The 27,996-nt window shown below is 50.8% G+C and overlaps 11 protein-coding genes across 11 annotated transcripts; 3 read left to right on the top strand and 8 right to left on the bottom strand.

Moving 5' to 3' along the window:
- Nucleotide 1: 1 nt before the first annotated feature.
- Nucleotides 2-2,065, bottom strand: PLB1_1 (lysophospholipase family protein; the record flags this gene model as incomplete). Its single annotated transcript, XM_043284374.1, has 3 exons — nucleotides 2-1,226; nucleotides 1,273-1,948; nucleotides 2,020-2,065. The coding sequence occupies 3 exons, from the start codon at nucleotides 2,063-2,065 to the stop codon at nucleotides 2-4; spliced, it is 1,947 nt and encodes a 648-aa protein (XP_043132017.1).
- Nucleotides 2,066-4,006: 1,941 nt separating this feature from the next.
- On the top strand, nucleotides 4,007-4,912 carry ACHE_10896A (uncharacterized protein; the record flags this gene model as incomplete). The annotated part of the gene is made up of 2 exons (XM_043284363.1): nucleotides 4,007-4,106; nucleotides 4,158-4,912. 2 exons carry the CDS (start codon nucleotides 4,007-4,009, stop codon nucleotides 4,910-4,912), a joined length of 855 nt encoding a protein of 284 aa, XP_043132016.1.
- Nucleotides 4,913-4,931: 19 nt separating this feature from the next.
- Nucleotides 4,932-6,231, bottom strand: ACHE_10895S (putative short chain dehydrogenase; the record flags this gene model as incomplete). Its single annotated transcript, XM_043284352.1, has 4 exons — nucleotides 4,932-4,950; nucleotides 5,204-5,511; nucleotides 5,595-5,933; nucleotides 6,013-6,231. The coding sequence occupies 4 exons, from the start codon at nucleotides 6,229-6,231 to the stop codon at nucleotides 4,932-4,934; spliced, it is 885 nt and encodes a 294-aa protein (XP_043132015.1).
- Nucleotides 6,232-7,013: 782 nt separating this feature from the next.
- Nucleotides 7,014-9,743, bottom strand: ACHE_10894S (uncharacterized protein; the record flags this gene model as incomplete). Its single annotated transcript, XM_043284341.1, has 4 exons — nucleotides 7,014-7,593; nucleotides 7,652-7,945; nucleotides 7,997-9,448; nucleotides 9,499-9,743. The coding sequence occupies 4 exons, from the start codon at nucleotides 9,741-9,743 to the stop codon at nucleotides 7,014-7,016; spliced, it is 2,571 nt and encodes an 856-aa protein (XP_043132014.1).
- A 2,678-nt stretch (nucleotides 9,744-12,421) lies between these two features.
- ACHE_10893S (uncharacterized protein) lies at nucleotides 12,422-12,748 on the bottom strand (the record flags this gene model as incomplete). The annotated part of the gene is made up of 1 exon (XM_043284330.1): nucleotides 12,422-12,748. One exon carries the CDS (start codon nucleotides 12,746-12,748, stop codon nucleotides 12,422-12,424), a length of 327 nt encoding a protein of 108 aa, XP_043132013.1.
- A 579-nt stretch (nucleotides 12,749-13,327) lies between these two features.
- ACHE_10892S (uncharacterized protein) lies at nucleotides 13,328-14,054 on the bottom strand (the record flags this gene model as incomplete). Its single annotated transcript, XM_043284319.1, has 2 exons — nucleotides 13,328-13,725; nucleotides 13,826-14,054. 2 exons carry the CDS (start codon nucleotides 14,052-14,054, stop codon nucleotides 13,328-13,330), a joined length of 627 nt encoding a protein of 208 aa, XP_043132012.1.
- Nucleotides 14,055-14,384: 330 nt separating this feature from the next.
- Nucleotides 14,385-15,424, bottom strand: ACHE_10891S (putative oligosaccharyltransferase subunit ribophorin II; the record flags this gene model as incomplete). Its single annotated transcript, XM_043284308.1, has 4 exons — nucleotides 14,385-14,624; nucleotides 14,679-14,963; nucleotides 15,033-15,231; nucleotides 15,285-15,424. 4 exons carry the CDS (start codon nucleotides 15,422-15,424, stop codon nucleotides 14,385-14,387), a joined length of 864 nt encoding a protein of 287 aa, XP_043132011.1.
- A 1,055-nt stretch (nucleotides 15,425-16,479) lies between these two features.
- On the top strand, nucleotides 16,480-18,938 carry ACHE_10890A (putative GPI-anchored cell surface glycoprotein; the record flags this gene model as incomplete). The annotated part of the gene is made up of 2 exons (XM_043284297.1): nucleotides 16,480-16,494; nucleotides 16,626-18,938. 2 exons carry the CDS (start codon nucleotides 16,480-16,482, stop codon nucleotides 18,936-18,938), a joined length of 2,328 nt encoding a protein of 775 aa, XP_043132010.1.
- A 785-nt stretch (nucleotides 18,939-19,723) lies between these two features.
- Nucleotides 19,724-20,156, top strand: ACHE_10889A (uncharacterized protein; the record flags this gene model as incomplete). Its single annotated transcript, XM_043284285.1, has 3 exons — nucleotides 19,724-19,848; nucleotides 19,974-20,038; nucleotides 20,101-20,156. 3 exons carry the CDS (start codon nucleotides 19,724-19,726, stop codon nucleotides 20,154-20,156), a joined length of 246 nt encoding a protein of 81 aa, XP_043132009.1.
- Nucleotides 20,157-20,378: 222 nt separating this feature from the next.
- Nucleotides 20,379-21,989, bottom strand: ACHE_10888S (histidine phosphatase family protein; the record flags this gene model as incomplete). Its single annotated transcript, XM_043284274.1, has 2 exons — nucleotides 20,379-21,741; nucleotides 21,796-21,989. 2 exons carry the CDS (start codon nucleotides 21,987-21,989, stop codon nucleotides 20,379-20,381), a joined length of 1,557 nt encoding a protein of 518 aa, XP_043132008.1.
- Nucleotides 21,990-23,039: 1,050 nt separating this feature from the next.
- Nucleotides 23,040-24,356, bottom strand: ACHE_10887S (uncharacterized protein; the record flags this gene model as incomplete). The annotated part of the gene is made up of 1 exon (XM_043284263.1): nucleotides 23,040-24,356. One exon carries the CDS (start codon nucleotides 24,354-24,356, stop codon nucleotides 23,040-23,042), a length of 1,317 nt encoding a protein of 438 aa, XP_043132007.1.
- Between the last annotated feature and the right edge of the window lie 3,640 nt (nucleotides 24,357-27,996).

Genomic DNA, 27,996 nt, shown 5'->3' with positions numbered 1-27,996 from the left:
CCTACATCAAAAACATCGCAGCACCAGCAGATACCACAACCGAGAACAGCGTCGGCATCGCAATCGAAGCAGCACTCTTGTCGGCGCTAATCTGGTGGAACTCGGTGGTAGGCTCATACGGAGCCGGGGCAGTGCTGTTGATGCTACCATCCCAACAGTAGTCCTGGAAGCACTTGGTGCAGACCTGGGGGATATCGGTGTTGGTGCGCTCCAAAGAGCGGCTCAGGATAGCACAGCCCACACAGGTGGACCAGTTTGAGTCCACAGTGCTGTTACCCTGCGTCACAATATCCTGGCCGTTCAGGATGAGGAGGTCACGGTAGGTGTCGTTGTACGAGGGGTACTCGAAGGTGGACACGTTGGAGTAGAGGACGTAGGGTGCGTTGGGGAGGTAGACGATCAAGGGAGCGACGTCGCCGGAGCTGCTGGTAGCGTTGGTGGCGTTGCAGCCGAAGAATGTGGGTCGCTGGTTGAAGCCCTTGTTGACGAAGGTGTTGGTGTCCGGCACAGCCGGAAAAGCAGTGCCGTTGGCGATACCAGTCGAGTTCAAGGTACGCTCGTAAGTTGCAACCAGAGCAGTACCGTTGGGCCACGAGTAGTCCGTGTCAGCGGAGGAGTCGACAGCGAAAATGACATCGACGTGGCGCTCAGGCTGGATCAGCGGGTGCAGAGGGATGTTTTGGAGATCCTCTCCACCATCCACAATGTCTAGCTCCTTGTAGGAGGAGTACGGGGAAGAGCCGTTGCGCCATCCGTAGAAGGGGTTGGGAGAGTAGACGGCGATATCATCAGAATCCTCACCAATGTCACCAAGGATGTTGGTGAAGATGCTCTTGAGCCAATCGGGCAACGCAGTGCTGTTGACATTCAGGAAGAACTGGTTGAACAAACTGGACGAGGTACCCATGATGAAACCGCCATTGTCAAAGCCACTAATGCAGGACTCGTTGTCAGGCAAGCTTCCGCCCACGAAACGAGAGCCCAGGTACTTGGTAGGGACGAAACCAAAGACAGTGGGGTCAAAAGAACCAAACTCCCAAGGGTTAATTTCAAACACGGTTGCGTTGCTGCTAACGAGCAACTCGCCGGGGTTACGACCATCAGCCACCAGGATGGGCAAAGGCATGTTACCTTGCTGGAAGTCATTAGTCAAGGCGATGGACGACCAAGTCTGGCTTGGGCCTCCTTTGGTGTCGTTGACAAACTGGTAGGACAAAGCACGTCCCCTGCTTCATTAGCATTGACAATTGAGATTCGATAGAAAGAGCATACCAGTAGTCCGTAATCGAAGTCGGGAAGCCAGCATCCGACTTGGCCGAGACTTCATCATGGATATCTTTCCAGTAGCCGACAGAGTCGAAAAGTTGGATACCACCGGAGTCAGGGCCCTCGAGAATCGAGTTCTCAAGCTGCCAGACAGCACCATCCTTGTGCGTCTGCAGATCCGAAATGCTGGTGAAGTTGTTGATGTAAATGGAGCCAACCAACCAGCCACCACCACTGAGACCAGCAAAGTAGGTCGACGACTGCAGCAGTCCACCCAACTGACCCGAGGCAGTAGAGTTGTCCGTCCGGCTATCAAACGCCTTGATAGCACCGGCACCGTTCAACATAGCACGGTAACCACCACCAGACACCGCAATACCGATGTTGGGCACATTGGACGAGTTGCTCTTGACCCGGTCAATGTACCCGGCAGCGTCAAAGTTGTCGATCGAAACGTGACCGAAGAAATCCCTCAAGGCGGAGGTGGCCTTGTCACGGCGCGTATCTAACCATGACGACTCATTCTTGGAGATCTTCTCTGCCAGACGCACCGTCGGACGGCTGGACGGGCATTCCACCGACGAGGGGACATAGCCATCGGGGGCATTGGGGAGCGACCGGCGAACATTGCTGGAGATTCTAAAGTCGCGAGCAACCTCGGGCTCGGGAGCAGCCGTTGCGCCTGTTCAGTCAGCTGTGTTACGGTGCGATTTGCAATTCCTGGTCAGACAGGTCAGGCATGGTTAGACATACCGGGCAAGGCGGCGGCCAGAGCAAGCACCACGGAGGTGGGCTTCATGGTGACAGTACTTGTAGTAGTACTATGAAGTACTTCCCTACAATGTCGACGTCAAAGTACTCTGTCCTCAGTTAGGACCGTTGATCATCGAAGCGACGGGATGATGCGGGTAAATGTTGTATTTGTATCCCCGTCCTAAAAGTGAGATCCTGATCCTGCCTGTTTTCTGAGGCTCCCTGTTTTTTTTTATGTCAGCTGCAGAGGCCGAGGCTGGAAACACATGTGATTGGCTGTAGTCCCTGAACATTTTGAAATTCAACCAATCAGACCACGCCCCGAAATTCAGGAGCATGGGATCCATGATGTCAACACGCTTTCTCAGCTCCGGTGTTTCCGATTGCCGTATCGGGACAACCCTGCCGATCGGAATCTCGTCCTCGTACATAAAGGGATAGCATAAAGAACATAAAGAGCATTCAATTGAATACAATTGTTTGTTTGCTTCTACACTGGAAGTAGAATACTATGTAAAGTAGAATCATATGTATCTGTACACTGACAACAGGTGACAACAATTACTCGTACATATGCACTGCCACGTCTATGCACCGTGTTTCTCCGTATACCACAGAGTACACCTGAAAATTCTGCGGCTGACTGCAGTTAGGCACCGGTATTCTACCTGTTTCAGTTGGTCCATGGCATCTCAATGGCATGTCAATAGCGCACTGGATAATATATCCGCATGGATGTCCGACGGGTCCGCCGGTACGAGTACGAATTGCTGAGGTCCATATGGTTCATTGCCTGAGGCATGCATACCTTGCGTAGGTACCGTCGAGGTTGTGTAAACATCTGTCTACAATTCACTAGCACTGGCTATTAGAGTTAGAGTATATTGAGTATATCCAAGTGTCCTGTTTGAATATAGATACTTCTTGGCCTTGGGATATGGAACGTAGTCTATACATTCGGATATATATTTAGCGGACTGCCCTAGTATTGTGCGTATGTATGCGCAGCATGACTATCTATCCAGTATGTCTCAACACAAGACTATCGGACATGACTCCAATACCCTCATCCCATGTCCATTTTATTCATTTGCGATAACACCAAGCACCAACTGCTGACTGCATCGCGACAAGCATAGGTCAAGAGGCTGACTGAGAACCTAGGCCTATTTCCAGTATTGCACTACAGAGTATTCATGTCATGCAAGTTACTATTACACTACAATATTATTCTACTTTAGTCCTATTCAATATTTGGCTCCATGTATATTCTATGCGTGTTATGCATTGTATATCGGGGGCGATTCAAGGCTGATGCCGATCCCGCAATGCAATGCCTTGGGGCCATTTGAAACGCCTCAGCAACCTGTGGAGAGGCATTGGGTCTAGGATTCTGATCTTCAAGTGTACATAACACTCTACATACTAGTAGTATAGGAAACAGAATATTATTGGCCAATCGAGCATCTCGGTGGGTGTATACAACCTCACGCAATCAGCCTCAGGCACATAACCAGACACTGTGCTAAACACCGTAATACCACAGCAGGCACCACAACATTCTACATATTTCACTTCGAGTAATCATATTAAAAAGGGAGTGTAGCTCAGTTGGTAGCTGGGAGGCATTTTGATCAACTGTACATAGTACATACACTGCAAGCTCTATACAGCTCTAACATCCCCGGAATAGAAGCCCACTTCCCGCGATCGTCACCACAGCCCGCCCCACCGCAAGGCATATCGCCCCGGTCTGGGGCCAGGTTGACAGCGGCTGCTAGCACGTTAAGGCGGAATGCTTGATCGAGGCATATTCGTACAGACTTGGATGTTGGAGGATGGAAGTCAGAAAGACATAAATATGCCCATCCATCCTGCTCATTCGAATCATCATCAACAATCCAACCAATCAACCAATCAATCAACAAACAATCACAATTCTTCTCTTTCCAACCAACCTATCTACACAACTCTACAAACCATCACCATGCACTTCACAACTCTCCAGCTTCTCGTCGCCAGCCTCGCCCTAGGCGCCCCCCTCAACCAGGGCCTCAACCAGGGTAATACGGAGGGCGTCAAGCAATGTACGCAACTCCCTTTTCTATACCATCAAACATCCAACTAACAGACTACAGGCACCGAATGCAGCACACGGGCAACCCCCGATATCCAGGGAACTCCCGCCGCTGGTCTGCCCATCCTTCCCACCGACTGGGTTGACCAGTCATTTCATCATAAGATCCCTGCTCGGGACGCTGGCGCTGATGGCGATGTATCTGCTGATGTTGACGCCGAGGATGACGATGGGAAGAGGCAGGATGATGAGGCTATTTCTGCCCGTGGTGTTGAAGAAGACGAAGCTGAGGATGAGGACGAAGAGGCCGATGACGATGAGGATGAGCACCAGAAAGTCGCTCGTGACGCCGAAGACGACGAGGCCGATGAAGCTGAGGATGAGGACAAAGAGGCCAATGACGATGAGGATCAGCACCAGAAAGTTGCTCGTGATGCCGAGGATGACGAGGCCGACGAAGAGGGTGAAGATGACGAAGCTCGCAGCCTCGAAAAGCGCAAGAGCAGGAGCCACGGCGGCAGCAGCAGCAGCAGCCACAGCAACAAAAACGACGACAAGGACAAGCCCAAGCCTAAGCCCACCAACACCAAGCCAGCCCCCAAGCCCTCCAAGACCCCCAAACCCTCCAAGTCTCCCAAGGCCACTCAACCTCCCAAGACCACTCAGCCTCCCAAGACCACTCAACCCCCCAAGAGCACACCCACGCCCAGCGCCAGTTCTTCCGCTAAAGTGTGCAAGAACAAGAACCTGAACAAAAGCAAGCGGGAGGTTGTCAGCACCCCTGTGGCCACTGCTGAGCCGACTTATGTGAACTAAACTGGCTATTGGAGAAGGATTAGACGGATTGATGATACCTGGACATGTACATTTTTAGCTAGATTTGTGATTTTGTTTTGTTTTGTGGGTTTGGAGTTTGGTTTGTTTAGCATTTTTTTTGTACAATTCTACTTGAAAGCAATGCAATACTTCAGATAACTTTTTTTTTTTTTCATTGTAGAGCTTCCGGTTGAACAAGAATAACCGTTCATATCAACAACCTAATCGTAACCAACTATAACCAAAAACAAAACAACATACCAACATACAACCATCCCCAAACCCACTTACCAAGCCGCATGTCCCCCATCAACCCTCAGATCACCCCCCGTCATAAACCCACTCGCCTCACTGAGCAAGAATACAGCAGCCCCCCGGTACTCCTCCGGCCTCGACAACCGGCCCAGCATATTCTGCCTAGGCCACTCGCTTGCTCGCTCAGGATATTCCTCGAACAAATCAGTCACCATCGACGTTAGTATGTACCCGGGGGACAAAGAGTTAACCCGGATGTTATACGGGCCCCATTCCATGGCTAGATTGCGGGTTAGTTGGAGGACGGCGGCTTTGGAGGCGTTGTAGGCGGGGCAGGGGAGGCCCTTTTTTTCTTTTGTATCAGCAAGATGATTTTTTTTTTCCAAGTTAGGGACAGGAGTGCATAGGGGGAAGGGAAGGGACATACCCTATTCGCAACAGTCCCACTCATACTAGCAATAAGCACAATACTCCCACCCCTCCCAAACCTCACCATCTGCCGCGCCACCGCCTGCGCAGTCATAAACACCCCCGTCACATTAATCCCCAGCAACCGGTTGACATCGTCGGCCGTGTACTCCAGCGCGGGGGTCTCCTGCTGCACGCCCGCGGCCGCGATGAGCCCGTCCAGCCGGCCGTGTGTATTCGCGATGTCTTCGACGACAGCGTTGAGGAGCGCTGTGTCACGCACGTCGATGCGACGGTAGTACAGGGTTGTGGAGAGTTCGGTCTTGGCTCGTGCTTGGATTGTGTGGAAGTGCGGGTCCTATTCGTCAACCCGAACCCAGTTAGGTTAGGTAACGTTACCCAAGTTTGTGGGGTTGGGGAAGGGGAAGAGGGCGTACGGGTTCTTCCAGCCGGTCCAGAGCGTAGACGATTGCGCCTGCTTCGAGGAGGGCTTCTGCTTGTGTAAGACCGAGGCCGCGGGCTGCGCCGGAGACGCAGATGACTTTTCCGGCGAGGCTGAACTCTGGGAGACGGGTTTTTGTGCCGAGGACTATGTTCTCGGGGGCTGGTTGGGGTTGGGGTTGGAGGAGAGGAGCTGGGTGGGTTTCGATGGCCATGGTGTAGTGTAGGATAGAGTAAGGAGAGGGCACGGGATGGATGGCTTGATAGTTGGTGGCTGTTGACTGATGATTGTAGATACACTGGGGAATGGGATCTTAAATACTACATCTCTCTGCGTCCAGACTCATGATACTCCTGGCGATAACCCCATGATATCCAAGACTTTCGCATGTTCACATGAACACCCCAAACCAGACACCGTCAGCGAGGGGATATCTGTACGCATTCAACCCCCTGTATACTGTACACAGTCCAGCCAGGTCTATAGACCTATGTCACTCAAATCCATAGAACATGGACTGACAGGCAAGGTATCTTGAAGAAAAAGCAAACTGCATATGCATGCATGAAGATCTGGATGATTCCACACAGCTAGCTAACACATGAACACCAAAACTGATAAACCAACCTTGGTCGTATACGTGGAAACGCTCTTTGGGCATGCCGGCGGATATCCAGATTAGGGAAACCGGGGTCACGGGGTGGTTGCTTTGATGTCCGTTTTGCCATTCTGAAAGTTTCGCATGGAGCTTATTGTAAGATTTGGGTGGTTGGTGCTATGATTGGATTGCTATTCTTATTGAATCGGGCTGGAGGCGAATATAGTCCGGTGTCTGGGGTAGTCAGGTGAAACGGGATCCGAATCTTCCGGCTCCAAGTCCAAAATTCATTAATCATCTCTATACAACGCCGTAAATGCATGATAATACACTGCAATGCTGTACACTACTCAGTTTAAACAAGCCCAAATAACCCAAAAAGAACAAAAAGAAAACCGTTACTCCCCACGATAATCCCAAATCCGCTTCTGCTCATCAACCCACCAGCGACCAACTCTCTCCGCATCCATAAGCCAGGTTGCAGCCTCTTCACCATGGTCCTTGCGTACTCGGTCCACTAAGCGTGGCATGGACCATCCTTCTAGTGGCTTGAGCTCCCCGGGGTCTTTCCCGAGGTGTGTGAATCGGTAGTTGAATTCTTCTTTTAGTGGTAGGATAAGACGGTAGGGTGAGTTTGCTGTTGTGATAGCTAGCATTGAACCTCCACCGTTGATCAAGGCGAAATTCCACACCGCTAGGCCGTCATCGGGACGCTGGTTGTGGAATGGCCGGAGTAGTGATTGACCTTGGTATTCAGGGAGTAGGGACGATGCAATCGCCGAGTCCTTCTCGTTCAAAGACTGGCTCTGAACGAGGAGATCGAGAATAGTCGGGATAATAGCGAGAGATGTCGCGTTGGCGGAAATGTCAATATGAGGCAAATGAGGGTGTCGGAACACAATCGGCACATGGAAATTACTGATATGTCCGTTTTCAAAGGTACCAGTGACCTTGGCATCTTCCGAAAAGGCTTGCCCGCTGTAATTGATTAGCCTGAGTCACAACACAAACAGGGTAACGAGAAGAGAAGACATACTGATCACCGATAATCACCACCAAAGTGGAATTCGCAATTCCAGCCTCATCCAACAGACCGAGAATCTCACCCAACCAATCATCAACATAACGAACGGTATTCAGATAATCATTCATCGATTCATGGTCGACGCTGCCTTCGCTTCCGGTATATTGTTCGGTATGGAACGATTTTGGTGTGCGCCAAGGATGATGCGTCGAACTAGTCAGATGCGACAGAAACAAGCGGGTGTTGTTCTCAGCAGCGTCGAAAATCAAATCCCGTAGATATGGCTTGGTTTCGGATTCCGCATATCTATTCAATTGTTAGACAATGACAGACATTTAAAGCGAGGATGATACATACCCAAAATAATTGATTTCGCCCGTCGCCGGTGGCCAATGTTTCGAATCAGGATCTCTCAAGGACTCCCTGGAGATCGAATAGTTGAAACCCATGGCCTCATTCAATTTATCCTGTCTGTCGTATGAAACTGTACTGGATTGCACATAGACGGACTTCCATTGGTCTGCCTGGAACCCGCCATCCTTCGACTCGGGTTCACTGGACTTGTGTCGATTGAACAGCTCAAATATCTGCGGGAGACAAGGCTGGTAGAACTCCAGGTTGATCTCTTCCAAGAGATCGACCGGAAGCGGGCTCACACCGCAATGACTGCCCAGAATACTCTTCAGAGTCAACGTGCTCGCAGTCAACCCACCCTTGACGTTGAGACCACCCATTCCTGGTCCCGACTGGTCATGCCACTTGTGGTTGCTGAAGTCGTTCACTCTTCCTTCGCTGTTCAACGCATATTCGCCTGTGAGCATCTGCGCGACAGGAGTCATTTTCGAGAGCCTGTCGATCGCATCTTTCCGTTCCTTCTCCTCGTGCGATTGCACAAGATAATCATACATGGGCGTTCCAGCCTGCATGGGGAAGACCTCCTTTCGACCACTCTCCAGCGTCAACAATACCACGTGATTGATATCGACCGGGTTATCCTTGAAGGCCTGCTGCAAGGGCCCCATGATATCATCATCAAAGTTGGAAACCTTCAGAGGATCGGATCGCGGATTGTAGTATTGGAACGGTCCACTTGGACACTGTAGCGGCTGATCACCATGTTCCTCCTCGCGAACCCGTGCGGGCTGCCAACGGCTAAAACCTGGCGGAGGATCTTCGGGTAACCACGAAGGCTGAACCCCAAAGTCACCCAACGGCGGTGGAGGCGGAGGCGGCGGAGGAAACGGAGGAGGTCCTTTCCCAAACGCCCAGTCGAACGGATGATGGTGATGAGGAGGGGGACCTCCTTTCCTTTGTGGTAGCAGAGGGAAGGGAAGGGGTGGTGGTCGACAGCCCTCCACCGACTGCGTAGAGGGTCTGTGAAAAGCATCCAACATGGTCAACGGCAAAGCTCGCGCAAGGTGATCGTACGGGATGGAGGGCCGAGTTGCTTCAAGGAATATCAACGAGACACTGAGGGCTGTGAGAGGCAGGAGGTATTGGAAGGCGCATCGTCGACCGGCTGGGGATTTAGCAAATGGAAGCAGGGTCTTCGGCTCTCTCACGCCTTGCCAGCACCGATCCCGTAGCGAATCGAGCCAGCGGCCGGTGATGGAGTATAACCGGCTGCTCAGCACAAACGAGGCGAGGAAGAGGACGGTGCCAGCGGCCGTGACGCTGGAAATACCACTCATGAGAATCTTCATGGCTGCGGGATCCCGAACAAAGCTATCGGTCGCGGACCACTCAACCTCGGCACCGGTCTCGAAGAAGAAGCCAAACTGGACGGCAGCTGCAAACCATGTGAGGAGGCTAAGAAATTAGCATCTGAGTAGCACGAGCCTCGAGGAAGGGTGACGTACGCAATAAAGCCGCCAAAGAGAAATGGAATCCATCGTAGTCGCGTCTCGGGCCAGACCAGCAGCACCCGAGACACGAATATAACAAACAGATCCCAGAGAATCAGCGTTGGCGAGTAGAGCACCAAGTAGAGTACTGGAAGCGACTGGACATGTTGCAAGAGATGTAGCGACTTGGAGGAGAGGACGTTCACGAAGACGAGGGCGAAGAGTAGCGGGGGCACGGAAGGCAGGTACTTGCGGAGCATGACGGGATCATCTTAGACTGGAGAGGAGAGTCGAGGGAGGAGAGAACAGAGAGAGAGGGAGGGAAAAAGAAGATAAAAGAGGTGAAAGGTGAAAGCGAAAGAGTGCGGCTCGATCTGTCAGAAGGAGGCGTAATGTGTGACAATACGAACCAACACAGCCTTACCAGACCCTTTGATCTGCGTCCCTGTGTATGTATTTCCCATGATCTACAGTCCAGTCCAATTCCACACAAGTTGTTTACAAGTACCGGTCTGTAGCCCAATGCCTATTCTGCTGTATTTATTTCTACAACTTACACTCTCATCTTATTCTCTACTATGTACTGTGTACTCTGTACAGATGACGATGGAGATATTCCCCACCAATCAACACGCGAGTCATCCCCAAAAAGGAATCACTCACGCGACATCTGACTCAGCTGGGGCGCGCTAAAAAAAGGGTCTCAGGGACGATACATAACACGTCTTATGCTTAATCCCATTATGCATTGGCATGTAATATGCTTGTTTATTTACGGGGGCAAGAGAGAATGCAATTACGTGCGTGACGCCTTCAATTCGTAATTTTGCACCAACAAGAATGACGATCACGGGTTCGTTCCCGAATCAGATCGCCGTCGATCATCGTCCTGTATACAGTACAAGTACTTGTAGGGTCGAGGATTGAGTGCTGTTAAGAGTACAATTATCTGTACAATCCTGTACAGAATAGAGTACAGACATTGTAGATTACAGTAAGACATAAAATCCATTCACTCTATAATCCTGTTCAATGTCTCAATATGGAGTACTCCACTAGCCAAGAACAGGCACCAGAAATAACTCGCTCGGACCAATCATGACATCGTCCTCTGCCCGAATTGCCTTTTTTAGTAAGTGCAGGTCACGTTCTTTGAGACCCTACATCTCACCTACTCCGTTAATACGAGCATCCCCGCAGATACTCAATCGGTGCTTACCAGCAGCCACGTTCCTGTCACATTGCAGCGGCTTCGCCGGAACCCTCTGCCATCTTCGGTTTATTCTTGGCTTTCTGCGACTTTGTCTCGGCTGACGGAGTATTCCGTCGGCCTTGACGGAGCATTACCGATGCAGTAGGCGCATGTCTATCTTAATGTCTTATGGTGTGATTTATGCGCCGAGTGTCTCCCTAGTTCCTACTCGACGATTCCAAGTGCACTCCGAGTACGAGTTTGGAGTAGCTGTATGGAGTACTGGCCCCTACTCTGCCCTTTGTACTGTGCCAGCACTGACCTGCTCGTATTCGAGTACAGCGTGTCAGACCCTGCATGGATTGACACCGCCTGTGCTATGTACAATACTCGTTAGTCAGAACGTTATGCTTATTCGCCTAGCGATACCAATCTTTGTATTGTACTCGACAATGGGCACAATCAGTATGACAATCTCAAACAATGTACTACAATAGCCTGTAAAATCTCCTCATGGCACTAATAAGCGCCGACCGAGTCGCCGAGATGTAACGAGCAACGTCGACTTCCTAGTCGAAGCAGCGTTGTTACATACTTTGTAGAAGTAAGCCTTCTCTCACAGCCCCAATGGAAAAGAATGCAGTCGTCGTCATCAGATCCAACGGCAAGGTCGGCTTGTAGTCTGCCTCGCCCAAAAAGTAGCGCAAGACAACAGCCCCGACTATTCCATTCGTGAATTCAATCCGCATCGACGAAGGTGTTAAACTAATCATAGACAATTACTAGTTGCACAAGATTGTCTTCATCCTCCCAAACCAAGTCCCCGTTTTCACCTCGCCAAAATGCCTCCAGCAACTGGTCCAACAGTCTATACAGAAATCTGCTAAGGTCCTCCTGCTGGGCTTCATATCGTTGTAGCTTTCACAGAATTGAAATGGAGATTTGCCCGCAAAATGCAACGTCTCTGGTGCTTGATCAATGGCGCTTGCAACGGAGAATGGGGGTCCACTATATGGCAGTACGCAGGGTAAGCAATGTGCAAAATCAATCGCCGCACAGGCACTGCCGCAGATGTCCACGTTTCATCTTTCAAGGTTTCCGATAAGCAGGAAAAATGTTGACAAAATTGGCATGTGGAGAACGTTGAAGATAACTTAGGCGGGAATACTTGTAATGTTGGGTTCATAGAACGCTTGATTATCGGATCTATCATATGCATGTCTTCGTGTGTTGGTCGTAGAAGATCCGATGTCTTGATATACATGTCTTATTATTGCTCACCGCAACGATATACCAAAGACGGCTCAGTAGCACTAGAAATGCTATCGTATTCTGTTCAGTTTTTTTTTTTTTTTTTGGCCAACTTATTCTTACCCGTTGTTCAAAAGGAACGCTGGCCATTTTCTTGGTCTTGTTTCCGTAAACAATCTCGCAGACGACTTATCAACCTGACCCATGCCCTTAGTCGTTGTCAAATTGCATAGTATCCCAGAAGAGGGTAATACTTACTTTTACACATCTGGTGTGTGCAAAATGACGTAGGACGTCAGGAATTTCTGTATCAAGGCATACGCCTAAAGCCACTCACTCTGGAAGTTTCTGTGCAGAATCGGTTTAAGTTCCGATATGACAGCAGTTTAGGAGCACTTTACCTCCAGGTTTCAGGTTATTGTCAGTAATAGGTGTATTTTCTCCCTCTCGTCAGGTGGATGAAGGCATCTGCACTCCTTACGACGACGGTATACATCAAAAGTCCCTAAACTCCATCCCCAAATCCTCCTCACAGAAAGATTCCGATCCATCATCCAAGAACTCCAAAATATAATCGTCGCAATCCAAAAAAAAAAAAAAAAAAAACTCGTAATTCGTATCTGAATCTCGACAAAGCAAGAGAATAACCGCCTCGCAGTATTTAGTAGGACTTGGGATCCACAGGAACTCGAACCCTGGTGAGAGACGCCCTTCACCGCGGCCTAGGACATCTTTTGGGAGGCGAGGATCCGAGGGACTCCAGATACCGGGGTTCTTGTATCTGAGTCGGACAAAGGGAGTTGAAAGCCAGGGAGTTCCCATAGGACGTCAAATTTACCGTATATGCAGACCGCCAGCTTCTTGTCGCTGTTCAAATACAGATGCTCGCGAGGCGGCTTTTGAAATCCGTTTGGGAAATGGCAATCCGCTGGGCGTTTTGGACAGGGATAAGACCGGGACAGGCATTCAGAAGACAGGACGAGGCTGTTTTGGTAGATTAATTTGAGAAAAGTTGGGTTACTGACATCGACAAAGGCAGGAACCCCGTAGATGGTTAAAAGATAGCTGTCCAGGGGAGATTTGATATACCAGCGGAGTTGAGGATGCTAGAGGCTTGCGACTAGGTTGTTGTTCAGGGTGATATTTTTATCGGCCATGGTTGGTATATGGCAAATGATGTTGGATTTCTGGAGCAGTTCTTCGTCTGCGAGCATAATGTGTAACTCGCAAACAGGGCAAACTGCCAACGTAGTAACATTGCAACTATATCAGTCCACAGAAAACAATAAATTTCAATCCTGTTTATGGGTATACAGAGTAGAGTACATAACATGCTATCCAACCATTTTTCACATGCATATCGTACAGACCACCAACCACCAAAGATGCAGTAACCACAGATCACTGAATCTCCCCAATAATCCCCTTCCTCCCTAACCTCTCCACAACACCGTTCCTCAACCTCAATATCGCCTCAATCTCCTCCGCCCCCAAACCCTGCCTATCCCGCATCGAAATCGCCTGCCTAATCGTCAACGCATCCAAAAACTGCCTTCCCGCGAAACTCGGCTTTCCGACCTGCTCCGCTTCTTTCTCTGCAGCTCTGGCAATTTGCTGGCGAGCGTTGAATACGAGGAGCGCTGAGTTGGAGGATGCTTGGGGGAAGATGGTTTGGGTGGGTTGTGTGCCGGGGCGTGGTTGGAAGGTGCTAGAAGGGGAGAATGTGGGCGCTGGGTTTACGGGGCCGATGTGGCGGAGGGAGGCGGCGAAGTCGGGGTCGCGGCCGTCGAGGTCGATTGCTGTGTTGGTTGAATAGTTAGCTAGATAGTCCTTAGAAGATGGGAATTGTAGGTAACAATGAGGATGGTTGCGCTTCGACTCGGCGCAATTACAACGTACCGCTTGACTTCACGCCAGCTGGCCGCTCCTTTGGATGATATATAGGACCTTGACTTGGTTCAGGCTCCCTCTCAAGATGAGGAGGAGCTTGTGGTCTGGTTTGTGGTTGCGCTGCTTTTGCTGCTGCGCTCGGAGCGGCTGTCGGAGGGGCGGTTGGTTGCTTGGGATACTGGCGTCGGGAGACTGCGTTTGCTGCCGATCTGGCCGGCTTTGACGATGCTGAGCCCATTGTGAGTATGCAGGACAAACAGATAGCTGTGGATTGTTGCTTTGGGGCGAGGATAGGATCCGATGGTGTTGTTAAGAGAGAAATAATAGAGCCGGAGATAATCTTCGGCGGCGACCCGCCAACCAAACTAGCCCGATTAGGAAACTGCGAGTGACGTCAGGTTTGTTTTGTTAGGGTTGCTACTACACTACTATATACAGAATATGGAATACGTTTATGAAAAATGCTTTTACGTTCGCTGAAAGGCTACAGTAATCTAATCTCCAGGATTGTAGTACATGCAGTGGTGGCATAGAGTGACAATCACATCCCTTCTCAACAATGACACATCTACCGGAGACCCGCAAGTCGCCGTCCCTGAACCTCACCCAATGCACGGCTACCACTGACAAATGCAACAGCACCAGCCGCAGCAACGGCGGGGAGCAGCTGGAAGATGTTCCAAGAGGTATAGTACAGGAAGAAGATTCCTTCGATCGAAATCAAGGATCCGAGGAAGACAGCGTGGGGAACAGGAGCGGACTTGAGTGCGGTAGGGAGATGGTTGAGGTTAACGCCGAGGAAGAGCCACTGGAGCAGATTAGCATCAATCCGACCGGGGAAAATCGATTGTCCAGCACTTACCACACCCGCGAGGATCGGAATAGCAGTCAGAGTCACGCCCAGGAAACCAAGTGTAACAGCAATCGGTGGGTTCTTGGGGTCCTCCTTGAAGATATGGTGGATCTCGGGCAGCTTGCCGTACCGCGACACCTCAACTGTCGGGACTGGTTCGTCGGGGTTGCGGGTAATCAACAGCTGGAACGCGGGCTCATTGTATGCTTCCGAGGTGCCAAAGGATCCAATGAGGAGACGGGCGTCAACAGGCTGGGAAAGGGAAAGGAATTGGATCGGGAGGTCCTTTTGGGTCTATCCAGCGGCATGTCAGCTACTGCGCCGGGGGGGGGAATAACACTTGTTGTCGCGGTCGGTACTCACCAGATCTACTCTCGACTTGCCATTGTCCTTCACATTAAACGGGTATGAAATATCCAAGCCAGTCTCGGGGTCGTTGAGGAGGAGGAAGACTTGATGCGCCCGCTTCGGAGATCGACCTTCCTGGGCCGTCAGCGTCACGCGGAGGGTATCCAAGCTTCCGAGAGAGACGGGGGTCGCGAGGGGTTTGTTGTCTGGAATTCTATGTCTTGATTAGCATAAAAAAAATTAAGAAATTATGGAAAGCAAACATACTCCTGCTTAAAGCCCGACCCGACGCCGGCGCCCTTGGTCTGAACTGACACGGTGGCATCAGTGTAGCCCCATGTCGAAGCAGCGCGCGCAGAAATAGCGGCGGCGAGAAGACAGAGCTGAAGAGAATGCCACAGGTGCATTTTGACTGCCTATACAAAACAAGACAACGGAAGACAAGTAGAGGTAGTAGAGAGACGTGGCTGTTGTTCTGCCGGCGGAGGCTCAAGCGGGCTATCTGTTTTGGGGCTAGCGGCAGTCCCGTGACCAGACGCCGCCAGCGCAAGCCCTAATTGCCCATCCGGCGCTGCTCCAGACGCCCGCCGGCGCTTCTTCTCCTTCCAACGGGCCCTGTTACCAGCCTACTCCCCCGTCTTTGCCTCCCACCCTCCTCAATAAACCATAAAAATACATTTTATTCTCTTTATTCTTCCACTTACCTTGATCGCTGTGTTTTATCCCCCCCCCCGTATCATGCCATACGTGGTGTTCTGCTAGGCCCTGACGAGGCCTCTCCTGCGTCCGCCGAACAGTCAGTCGACTTTGCGTTCCCTAACTCCTTCCTCCCTCCACCTCACCGACGCTCCCTACATTTCTTTTCGTGTCGCTTTTTCGACTATTCTCTCGTCTTGAGTGGCTTGGATATTATTTTTTTACACTGGTACGTTGGGTTATTATTGTTATCGCGATGGTGGTGGCGGGCTGCGTACACCGAGCCCTTGTTGCTACCGGCGGAGCTGCGGTTATTGCTTATTCTCTCCTTTGACCACTCCTTTTCGTTCGGCTCAACTCACATGCTGTTTCTATTGAGTTTAGAAGGCTTCTACGACATAACAATTTCCCGAATTCGGTTTCGAGTCGAGCGATTCCCCCTGCGTGACACTCTTTATCCGTTTGCCTAACCTTGCCGCTGAACGAGTTGAATTGTGTTCGAATAACCCAAAGCGATAACAATACTCTGGCGATTTTCAATAATAGAATAGGAGGAGGATATTACCTTGGAAAGGCTGGATATAAAAGTAAGACCATGTGGTTGTTGGTTCCCGGTCGAGGGTTAGGATCATACGCCCTACTCGACTCCCGGGGATATGCATATGCATCGCGTTTGCTGCGTCTGCATTATTTGGAGGGCTGAATGCTAATAAATTAAACAGTGGTCGGCAGAGCATCTTTTCCCCCGGAAGGTAGCGCAGTTCTCATGGAACACCCTTCTGTAGGTCCATCCTCATGATATTCTTCGCTTTACTATCTCCCTCGCTATATCCATTCTTTCCCGATCGGAGCCTTACTCTATACTCTTGGCTTTGTACTCTGCCTGTGTTGAATCATCGCTAACCTTATCAGAATTCCCGGCGTAGTTCTTCGCGTGCTTCCCGCATAGCAACGCAAGAACCTGATACCAACGAGTCCTTCATGTCTCAAACATCTCAGTCTCAATCTCTCCCTACTACCCCCCTCACTACCACCTTTGAAAAGCCAATCCCTGGGAAACGCCGGAGGACACAGCAGTCAGTGGACGGTGATGACAAGGCTTCGCAAATGTCGCAGGATGTGCCTGAGACGCCAAATCAGAATGACTCATTTAGTGCTCCTCAGGTAACAACATCCGGCTTTGTCGCCGTAAATCACGCACGGAATCATAAGCCCGACGGTCCAAATGGCGACACGGCCGAGACCGCTACTCCGGCATCTAATGGAAAACGCAACTCTCAGTCTGCGAAACAGTCTAATCTACACGCCTTTCTTGAGAATGCGCGTCATTTTGTGACTGAGACAGAGGTGGCTGAATCAAAGAAAGACAAGCCTGACAAAGCACCCGCACTGGAAACCTCCGTGACTGAAGGCAACCGCAAAACGCGAAAGTCCATGCCAGCTAAACTAAAGGAAGCTGGAGGCGTTGAAAACACCCCTGACCAGACTCAAATAACTACGCCGCGTCCAGGACGCAAGTCGAAGAATGCAGCAGCCGAAGCCAATGCCAAAATCTCGAAGATGTCTGCTCGTGGACCTCGACAGAAGAACACCGAGAAGGCCCTCAAAGAGCAAAACAATGCAACATCTGCTACTCCATTACCGCCGTCAAGCACCCGTCGTGACCGCAAGTCCGCAAGGAAAAATCAAGAAACCGCCGCAGACTCTACTAATGCTACTCCATTGCGATCTACGACTAGAAGACGTGGAGTTCCCCAGGAGGTGAACGGAACTCGTGAACCAGAAGTGCCAGATAGTGCATTGCATTCTCCGGACAGTATTCAATCCGACAACGACACGGAGGTATATGTCGACGGTCAAATGGACGGTCAAGCATCACCGAAAAGCTCGGCAACCGCCCGGATTTCACGAAGAAATAGGAAGCCTACGATGCGTGCGATGGAGTCCTTCGAGTCAGAAAAGAGATACCGCCGAAAGAGAGGCGCTTCTGCCAGAGCTGATTCACAGTCTGGTGAATTAAACGGAACCGTTCATCCCGATCTGGCACTTGTTGCCCAACGGTTGTTCGAATTAGCCGTGGAAGCCGTGTCACCAAGTTTCAAACCGACCCCAGATGCCAAAACCCAGCTTTCCCAGTTACGCAAGGAGTATTACGCCAAGAAAGAACAACAGAACGCTCCGTCAATATCGACACGTAAGGGTAAGGCTACGGCGGCCGCGACCCCGGCGACAGCAGCGACAAGTAAACCAGGTGTTACAAAGAAAAGTAAGCAAATCTCGCAACCGTGGACGGACGAGAAAGGCTGGAAACACACCGGTTTTGTCAACGAGCATGGAGAGGAGTACCTTCTGGTACCTTCTGACTCTGAAGTGTATCGCCCAAACAACACCTATGGCGACTCAAAGCTCCCGCTACCACCAATCCGGTTGAAGTCTCGCGAACAGCTCGACAAAGACCGCATTTTCGGCTTCCCCCCACGCATCGGAGAGCGCAACCTCCCCCGAAATAGCCAATTCACATTTTACTACGAAGATGTCGACGAAGTAAGGGAGAGAATACTGGCCCGCGAGGAGGCGCGCCGGATTGGTATTCCCGTCGATCGATCGATGCAGGCCGCAGATATCCGTGCTAAGATTGCCCAACACCCTTCTAAACCAGAAATCCCGAAGGAAACGCCTAAGCCGGTCGAGAAGGTCCGCAGGCGACGCCGGACTCAGGTGCCACCGAATGAGGAAAGCTCGGACTATCAGCCCAAGCAGCGACGGCGCCGTCGCGCTACGGCACCGGGAACATCGGCTCAAGCGTCTGCACCCGAGTCACCCGATAAGAAATCGATGAAGATTAAATTGAAATTCGGAAAGGGTATCGCCGCTGCTATCGATGCTGGGAATAACGGCACGAATGCCGAACCTCCCAAGAAACCAAGACAGGAAATAGATGATGATCCTAATCTTGAAACCCCCAGTACTGGTCTACCACATCAAATGCACAATGAACATAAGACTCTCGACCATGACACTCCAAGTCCACCAAGAAAACGCAATCTCTCGGCGGCTGAAGATAATCCAGATGAGGCACCCCCGGCTAAGAAACAGAAGCTCTCAGAATCCGAGGCGGCCACCGCTGATGATGATCAGGCGACTGGGCAGGGAGCAAACGATACCCCCGGTCGGCGGCCCCGCCGTCGCGCTACGGGCAATTGGTGGGACATTGCGGGCATCTAGTTGTGTGCACAAGTCTTCCAATTATGAGGTTTTACGTGCCGAGGCCGGTCGCGATGCGACCACTACAGCACCATCCTTATTCCGGCTTGATGCGATCCACGCTTCGGAGGAGTTTTGACCGAGGCTTATCGTATTCTGAGCTGGAACCCGGCTTTCCGGCCAGCATCGCGCCCGCGATCGCATTGGCTGTCCACATTACACCCTCAGCATCGAACGGGCTTCCTTCTTGTTTGATTACACTAATAGTAGCCGTTTCGATCTCCAGTTCATCCCAGAGATCCTTTCTACAAATATTAAATTGCAAGAGTCGGGTTGGTTGTGTGTGTGTGGCTGGTAGCATTGATTGGTCTGTTTGATTGTTGATTTAGTTCGTCAGAGTCTCCTTTGTCTGTTTTATATATAATTTATCTCGGTTTGGTTTGGTTTATCGAATTAATTGCTTTGCTATACTGGACTGAACTGGACTGTTTATTTGTAGTGTTCACGTGATCTGAGTCATGTGATGTACGAAATAGGTATAGTGCGACGATTGCTCTCCCACTGCGATGTCGAGGTCGACGAGAATTAAGCCCTCATGTTCTATAAGTATTACATGTTACGAACTTCTTTCTGAATAGAGAAATAAAAGGTAGCACATCCCTACGTATCAAACAGCAAGCCATCCATCCAAGATCCTTTACATTCGCTAACTGAATCTTAGGGGCAACTACCAATCCAGACAACCAACATCCGACAAATAAATAACACCACATCCAACAAAAGAAAGAGAAAAGAAATAAGGAAAAATGTCCCCAAAACCCCGCGTCATAACACCCAACACTACACCACACCCGCGAGCCCATCCGCACCCGCATCCCCGTCAACCAATTGATATCAGACAGACTAGGGAATATAAGACTGCTGCGAGACGGTATTCCTCTTCTTTCTCTTCTTGCTTCCCCTTCTTTTTTTATTTACTAGGGTTTGATCTTGTGGATACTGGAGTATGGATATGGATATGGGGGAATAAGGATGCTAACTGGGTGGTGAACGCAGATGGACGTCGACGATCGTGGCGCTGCCGATTTTCCTGGTTACGTCTTATGTGCTTTGGGATCGGAGTGAGTCTTAAATTCTTTTTTTGTTTCGAAGGGTTTGGATGGCTAATGTGGCATTGCTGTAGCGTATGGGAGTAAGAAGACGGAGAAGACAGTTCGGTCTGGGGAGGGTCGGGAGTGATGGGTGTGACTGGGTGCGAGTTAGGGTAGCATGGTACTGATATGTTTATATAATAGCGTTTATGCATTCTATTATTGAATACGATCCGACATGAAGATGCTCGACAAAACCGAAATGATATTTCCAAAGTAATGTCCAAAACTATGATAGGTATTATGTATAACATAACTGCATCAACCCATCAACACAGCACCTGATGCCCTTTTCCATGGTCAATAAAAATCACTTGAAACAGCTCCCCCAATTTCCCCCAGACCTCGCATACCCCAGTCCCCTCACAAACTCATCCCTCCGACACCTCCCCAGCTCATCAGTCTTACACCCATGCAACGGCACGACTCTGTCGTTAACAAGCACACGGACAAGCGGCTCCGTCTCCGCCGACCCGCACTGCATCATCTCGATATACGCGCGCGCAGCAAACGGCACAGCCCACGACGCCGAGTACCCGCCTGCGTCCCTCGCGGATTCAATGGTATCCTGCAAGAGGTCCTGCGTGCTATTGTACAGGCCCAGGGCGAAGAAAATCGAGATCATACCGTTGTCGTGCCCGAAGTCCGCGTACAGGTTTGTGTTTAGTGGGAAAGTGTTGGGGTTCGAGTCGAGGGTGCGGTTTGTACTCGTGTGGTCGTGCACCGGGGTATGGGTTAGACGGGCGATGAGCTCGTTTGTGTAGCCGATGCCTTGGGCGGGTCCGAGGGGATTCCCTGCACCGTAGCCGTAGTATTTCTTGAGGCTGTTGAGGTAGTTGTACTGGCGCCATTCTTCGGCGGAGAAGATGTTGCAGAAGGGGGAGAGGCTGCTGCCGTCTGCGGTACGGGCGACGGTGTCGAAGGCGCACATGTCCATGAGGTTGATGATGTTGGAGTCTGAGAGGGATGTTCCTGGGAGGTCGGCCTCGAGGCGCTTGCGGATGGAGGGGGTGATGAGGGTAGTGAAGTTATCGGCGACCTGGTCTTCGAAGTCGTCGTTGTTCTCGAAGCTCATGCAGATGCTGTGGTCGAGGGTGTTGTTGTATTGGGAGCCTTCGGCGATGACGACGTTGACGGTGGGGGTTGTTTGGTTTTTGGCGTGAGGGTCTTGGGCCTTAGCAGATTGGAAGCCCTCGATGAATTTCTCGCCGGAGGCGATGACGCGGTCTGAGCCGGATGCGCGGATGAACGGGACGATGTTTCTTGTGAGGTTTTCGTAGCGGTTGTAGAATTTGATTCCCGAGTTGACGAGTTGGTTTTCGCCGAATTGGGTCAGGTCGTCTTCGCCTAGATTATACTCGTATGTCTCGAGGAAGGCATACTTATCCGGAAACGAGGTCGCGTTTTTCTGGATATTCTTGATGAGGGATGAATACTTGTAGCTCTTGGATGCTGTTGGGTACCGAGCTCCATGTCGCGAGAGTATATTCGCAAAGGTAATTTGGCACTCTGAGGGGACGTCACCAGAGAGGCCGGACTGGCTCTCTACGGCGAAGTAGGGAGAGTACTGTCCCCAGTGATGGGAGACATTGGAGAAGCATTGGTATCCCCCGTCGACAGTGTCGCAGGAGGATTGGTCAGAGGTCGTGGTTGGGACTGGTTTTCCAGTGACCCTGATCCATTTCAATTTAGCATGTCGTTCTTCAACAAGACCGCAGGAAACTCACGAAAAGCCCAACGAGAGCAGAATAAGCGCAGCGATGCTCATCATGACACGCACTCCGAATGACCGTTCCTGTTCCGCACTTTTTTCACTCTGATCACCGCGAAAAGTGCCGTAGAAGTACTCGCCCTTTTCCATGTCCCCCATGCGGTCCTCAGGGACCGGACGGCCCTGATATAGCGAATCGCTCATCGTCATCTAACCGAGTTTCAGATAGAACCCACACCAGCGATATCGGAAGATCACGTCTTGATTAAACGGTCCGCCGTAGGTTAATAATGACGGACAGACGGGTAGGATAGCGGGAGAATCCGAGGACTTTGAACATGACCGTGGGATGATGGGAGATGCGCGTCAGGCTCAACGTGGAGCGGCGGAGGTGCCTGATAGGCCGGAGGCGGCCACGTGGGAAGAGATAATTCAATGACTGGCAAGAGGATGATATTAAATATATCAATTCTTAATAGACTCTACAAGAAGTAGAGGAGTAGAGTCAGTAGTTCTGATATCTGCGCAGATAAGAATCAGAGGAAATCGACTGCAGAGCCGTTAGCCTTAGCCGGTGGATCTCTCAAGCCGCGATCAGCAGCCCTAGAACTCTTCCGAAAGGGGCGACAAGCAGATACATACAGTACTCGGAGTACTTACTACGGAGTACACCGACTCAATGCACGAGTTTAACCAGCCTCGTCGGTATCCCACGCACCCACCGATGTCGCAGTCTCAGTGATGTTTCAGGGCCCTGTCAGACACGTCCAAAAGGCATAATTCAAGAAAACCAGAAATAATAAAAGAAAAGTTGTAAAAAATTGTATCTATCGTGTATTGTTCTGTCGTCACCAGTCGCTGGCTTCGCATCAAGTCTAACCTCAACACCGAAATAACTCTAGAAAACAGAATACCAACTCCAAGCCCAACATTGGGATGCAAAACAAAAACAGCGGACAAAATTATAAAACAAGAAATATAGAGGAATAAAAAAGGAATAAAGTGAAATATGTGCGTAAAGACCCGCGCTTTTGAACACCAAAGCCACGCTGGGTGGCATCAGTTGCTTGCAATCTGTACTGTCCTCCAACATTGCAGAACCAAAATATTAATAGGGTCGAAAGTCAACGGCTTTCCGGCGTCTTCAAGACATGCAGCAGAAAGTCTTCTAAGGTCAGAAGAAAAAAAAAAAAAAGGTAATATATCGAATGGAAGACCAGAAAAGGTGCTTTTCAAGAGTGCAAAACGAAACGAAGACGATTAGGACCGTGCCCAGGTCGCGGAGATCTGAGGCAATGATCGGGCCGGCTCCTCCGCGGTGTTCGCGGATGGAGCGGTAGTGTATGCGGATGGCGCCGTCGTCCATGTGCCTGGCGCCCTCGTGGCGGGAATGGGGGCCGGAAGGCTTGTCGCGGGTGCTGCACCCTGCTGCCACACCGACTCATTGCCGGGCTTTTCCATGGCGGACGACAGTGCCCGAGGTGAGGCTGGGCGTGCAGGAAGCTGGCTGGGCGGGAGCACGCGACCGAGTTGTTCCCGGTAAAAATCCCGCTCGGAACGGTAGTACTCGCGTTCCTGCGCTAGGGCCTGGATTTCTTGGGTTTGGCGATGCAGGAGGTCTGCCTGCTTGCGCATCTCCTCCTGTTGGGCAGTAATCTTCTGCTCCATCTGCAGCTCATTCCGCTTGCGGTTGCGGAACCGGCGCGACGCATCGCTGTTGGCCTTGCGCTTCTCTGCCTGGCTCGAGGAGCCGGACTTGAGGTCCAACACGCACGGAATCAATGCGCCGTTCTGGTCCGGCTGCATACCCATCGGGGGCTCTGTGGGGTAGCGATGGCCCCCCATCGCATGTGGGAAACGGCTGGCAGAGTCGGGTGTCCCGTAGGGCGAAGGATGCATCATGGGTGGCACCTGCGATTGCCCAGACAAGGAAGGGGACGACCGTCCAAAGTGGCTGTAGATGGACTGGGGAGTGCTGGCGGTTGTTTCTTGCGGACTTGGGTTGGGAGTTGGGTTCGCACTGATCCGCCGGCTGTGGAAGGTTGGCGTAGAGTGGACAGAGGTCGATGTTGGCGCTGCGGCAGACATTATCGGAGGGTCCAAGGTCAGTGGTGATCCAGGCGTGCTGTACACACCGGACCGGGACTCTTGTGCCAAGGGAGAGTTATTTGTGCTCAGCTTTCCGGGATAGCTGCTCGAGATAGGTGTGGTCATCGAGCGGTGCTGCGATCCTGGGGACAGCGAGAGCCGTTTGGCCGGGTGGGCCGACGACGGATGGGCGAAACGTGGGGTGGGAGAGGATGGCATGCGGACATGAGATGCCCCCTTGGCCGGGTTCAGGATGGAAGGCATAGCAATTGGAGGAAGCTGCGTCGGAGGTTCCACGGGCCCCGAAGGCCAGGAGACCGGCCGAGGACGCTCAGAGTCCCGCGTCTCGGGAGACTCACTGTCTGCCGGTGTCTTCCTCTTCTTGTCAACCGGACTGTGGGATTCTTCTGTTGATGTTGCTGCCGTAGGAGTCGGGGAAAGGTCATCAGACGAGGAGCCCGAAAGGGAACGGTTGTGCGACACGGGCATTTCAGCGTCACTGCTGTTCGTCAGACGCTGTACACTGGCGCATGACGTAGGGCCCCCTCTCTCCAAGAGCACCGTGGGTTTGGGGCGCGAGAGAGAGGGGGAGGCAGCCGAGTGAATATTATGGTGGGTGATTTGATAGCCCGAAAGTGAATGACACTGAGGGGAGGAATGCACCGAGTTGGCGTAAGGTGCCGGTAAAACGCTGATCCCGAGTGTAGCCACGGTGAAGGTTGTACAGGTATTATTGTATAATCAAAAAGAATGAAGAGATTGAGATGGTAATTAGGTATGTGTGCTTTGGACAAAACCAGTTGCCCAGATTGAGAGTAATATATATATAAGGCAAAACAAGACTCGAGGAAGTAAAATAGAGAGACGAGGCACCCAAGAAATTAAGTGATGAATGTGTGATGAAAAGGAAAAATGATACGAAGAGGATGGGAGAGGAGGGCGTCGGATGATGATATATTTATGAACCTATGTTGGGCCCTGGTTATTTATCCTCAAAAGGAAACCTGATGGGTCTGGGCAAGCAAGCCTGACCATCCCGGCAGCAGCAGCGGCGTACTGTAAGACAGCGAGGACGAGCGAGAGACAGCTCGTCGGACAGCTAGGCGGATAGGCAGGCGATCATGGCCGTTGACAGCAGCCGCGGTTTCCAGCGGTGAGAGAGAGACCCATATAGCTTGAACCGGCAGCATGGAAAACGAAGCGACCACACAGCCCAAGACCGACAAGGGTACCCATTTTCTGCGTCTATCGCATGCGAAGATTGAGTGTCCGCAAGCCCACTCTATACGCGGGTCCCGTGGAGATGCGAAAAGAAAGAAAAGGTGAAGCTGGGATGCTGGAACATGGACGAATCAGGGCCACATCGGGGAACCGGGGAGCGGGTCCAAATAGAATGGGACCTCTCAGTAAGGTAAAGTACAGGCTTCGATACGGATGCTCCGTATGGTCACGGACTACTGCGTGACGCTGCGAGTGCCGTCACCAGAGCCATGGATCTTGACCGCTATCTTCATTAATCACTCCAAAAGGGTATAGTCAGAGAAGGTAGGAGACCTGTTCCGCGTCGAAATTGGTGCTAGACTGGTACTAGCACGGAGCAGATGGAGTCCCAAGGGACTTTTAGCAGACTTTCGGACGGACGTACTAGTGATTAAGCCAAGTCACCCGGCAAATGGGGCCAGTCTGTGTTCGCCAAAAAAAAAAATGTTGTGCATGATGACCAGCAAATAGTACCGAGTTGCTGCGCCTATTGAAGTTGTTTTTTTTTTTTTTTCGCCCTGATCGCCCAATCCTTTCGGTCATGGCAATTTTTATGCGAGCGTAAAAGCAAAAAGATAAACTGAAATTCTTTTTTTTGGCGGCCCAATCAGATCGGCATTCAAAGCGATCCATGTCTGCAATGTGACAAACCCGGACAGATCAGCATAAGAGCCTGAAGTATTGCCTGCTGTCGTGGATGGCCAACTGTCAAATCATTAGCACGAGTGTCCTTTCTGGGGCTGGGTTTCGGCAGGAACAGAACAGCGCTACATTGGGCATCAACCATCGGTCCATCGGTCAGGAGCAATCTGCAAGCCGCATCTTCGTGGAGTAGCACTAAAAGGTGTTAGTTTTTGTAGTTTGAATTTTGTAGATTGTCGGTTTTCCATACTCTTGAGTTAGAGTCTTACTGTCGACCAAACCACGGTGAGGATTTGATTTGGAAAAGGCCCCATATTCCGGCACTTGGTACGTACAGCATTTCAAATTCCGTACTTGTGTATGCGCTGTCTGCGCAGGAGGGCACTGAGGTGTATCGGCAGTGAGACCGGACGCTGGTCACAGTCCTTTTTCCGACGGATGAGAATGTGTCACATTCCATTATTCCTTTTTTGTCTCTTTCCTTCTCTTTTTCTGGTTCCTTTTTCTTTATCTTCCTTTTATCTATCACGCCTCAAAAATTGCACCAACATCCTGACCCGGTGGGATGGAGTGATAATGAGGCTATACGTGCTCGATTTGGGGACAGCAAAAGCAAAACAGGTGACAGGGATGGCAGGATGAAAGAAAGCCGATCTATCCAAGTGCTGTGAACGAGCGATCTGAATTTGGAAAAAGATCCAGGCTGGAAAAAGCACAGAGGATCGGACACGGGCATGTTTTGCAGTGGATGAGAACGAGTCAGCGCCGTGGGCCCTGCGAGATGATCGATCTTATTCAAATCATGGTCTATACATACAGTAGTGCTGTAGTAGTTAGCCAGCTGCATGTTTTGTCACTGTAGTTGTATGTAGCCTTTCCTGCCTGACTGTCGTGGAGAGGTTCGTTGTTGTTGTTGAGGTCGCGCAGGTCACCTGCTTGGTCAGGTCACGGGAGCAGCCCTCCTTCACTCATTCGTACTCTGTACATACTCCGGAGTAGTCACTCAACCTCAACCGCTCTAAGCGCTGTTCCATCACATCTTACTCATATTCTATTCTAGACTAAAATCACAAATCCGTCCAGGTACCACCATCGACTGGATATATCACATCCCAGGATGCATGTCAGTACCCAATAACCCGGGACCACAGGTGCGTTATTACACCCAAACAAAAACAATCTCTGCCCTCCCACGAGCGTGCATACATAAGCTTACATATGATGACAGATCTATGCAGTGGATACGAAGTACAGCACTGAAAGGCATTGTTGTTCAGCCTATGATTCGACATATGCATGCATGGCCTACATTACGGCGCTCCGGGTACAGACACCCAAGTGCATACGGAACCTGCTGAGTACCTACGTATCTACGCAAGCTACGTCTAAAGAACACATAAGCAAGGATCGTGATGCAAATCAGATCGCGATGCATACGGCCCGCATTCTGCATGCTTTTTTGTTTCTCGGGGAAGGACCCGGTGCGAGTATATTGCGTGTGTTTTTGGCCCCCGAGGACGGCCGTACGAAGTATTCGAGGGAAAGTCGAGTACGAGGAAAAGAAAGGGTAACATACAAACAGCTGATGATATTTCTTTTTTTCTTCCGAATGAGGGAAATGGAATGACGGCGGAGTTGATATATCAAAATCCGGTGGTGAGGCACGTTCTGATTTGCCTGTTATCGTTTCAGCTGAATGAACTGAAGCCATCACAATTCCGGACAGTACGAAGTACGGGGAATGTCATTTATTCGTCGCATCCCACTAAGTGCCGATGGAATGTTCTACGACCCAACCTTCGCTATACGTCACAATTTCGGTACTCGCACGAAAAGCGTACGAAGGTACAAAGAACCTGGAATAACCTCGACCCGATCACTGACACTTGTATGCAGCATTACACTGTATGACGGTCAAAAACATGTGTGTCCCTTTCGGTCCAAGTGCAGACCACAAGTACTATGACACAATCCAAAGGTACACCGTAAAGGTACATCTGCCAATTCCCCAATCCATCCAGGTACATATTTCAGCAAGTCTCCATACTCGTCGGAAGACATTCGGAAAACAAAATCGGAAATCCACAGGTTGATTGACGATCAGAAAGCGGCGGTAAGACAACTGCTTGACAACTGTGCTGTGTACGGAGCGCTCCGTACTCCGCCCGTACTCCGTCCATGACTATGTGGCATAATTAATTGCCACTGGCATTGAGCTAGTCTGGAT

This window comes from Aspergillus chevalieri, chromosome 1 (assembly GCF_016861735.1).
Source record: "Aspergillus chevalieri M1 DNA, chromosome 1, nearly complete sequence".
NCBI lineage: Eukaryota > Fungi > Ascomycota > Eurotiomycetes > Eurotiales > Aspergillaceae > Aspergillus > Aspergillus chevalieri.
Note: the sequence above shows the minus strand (reverse complement) of the source record. Positions and strands in the feature narration are given on the sequence as shown.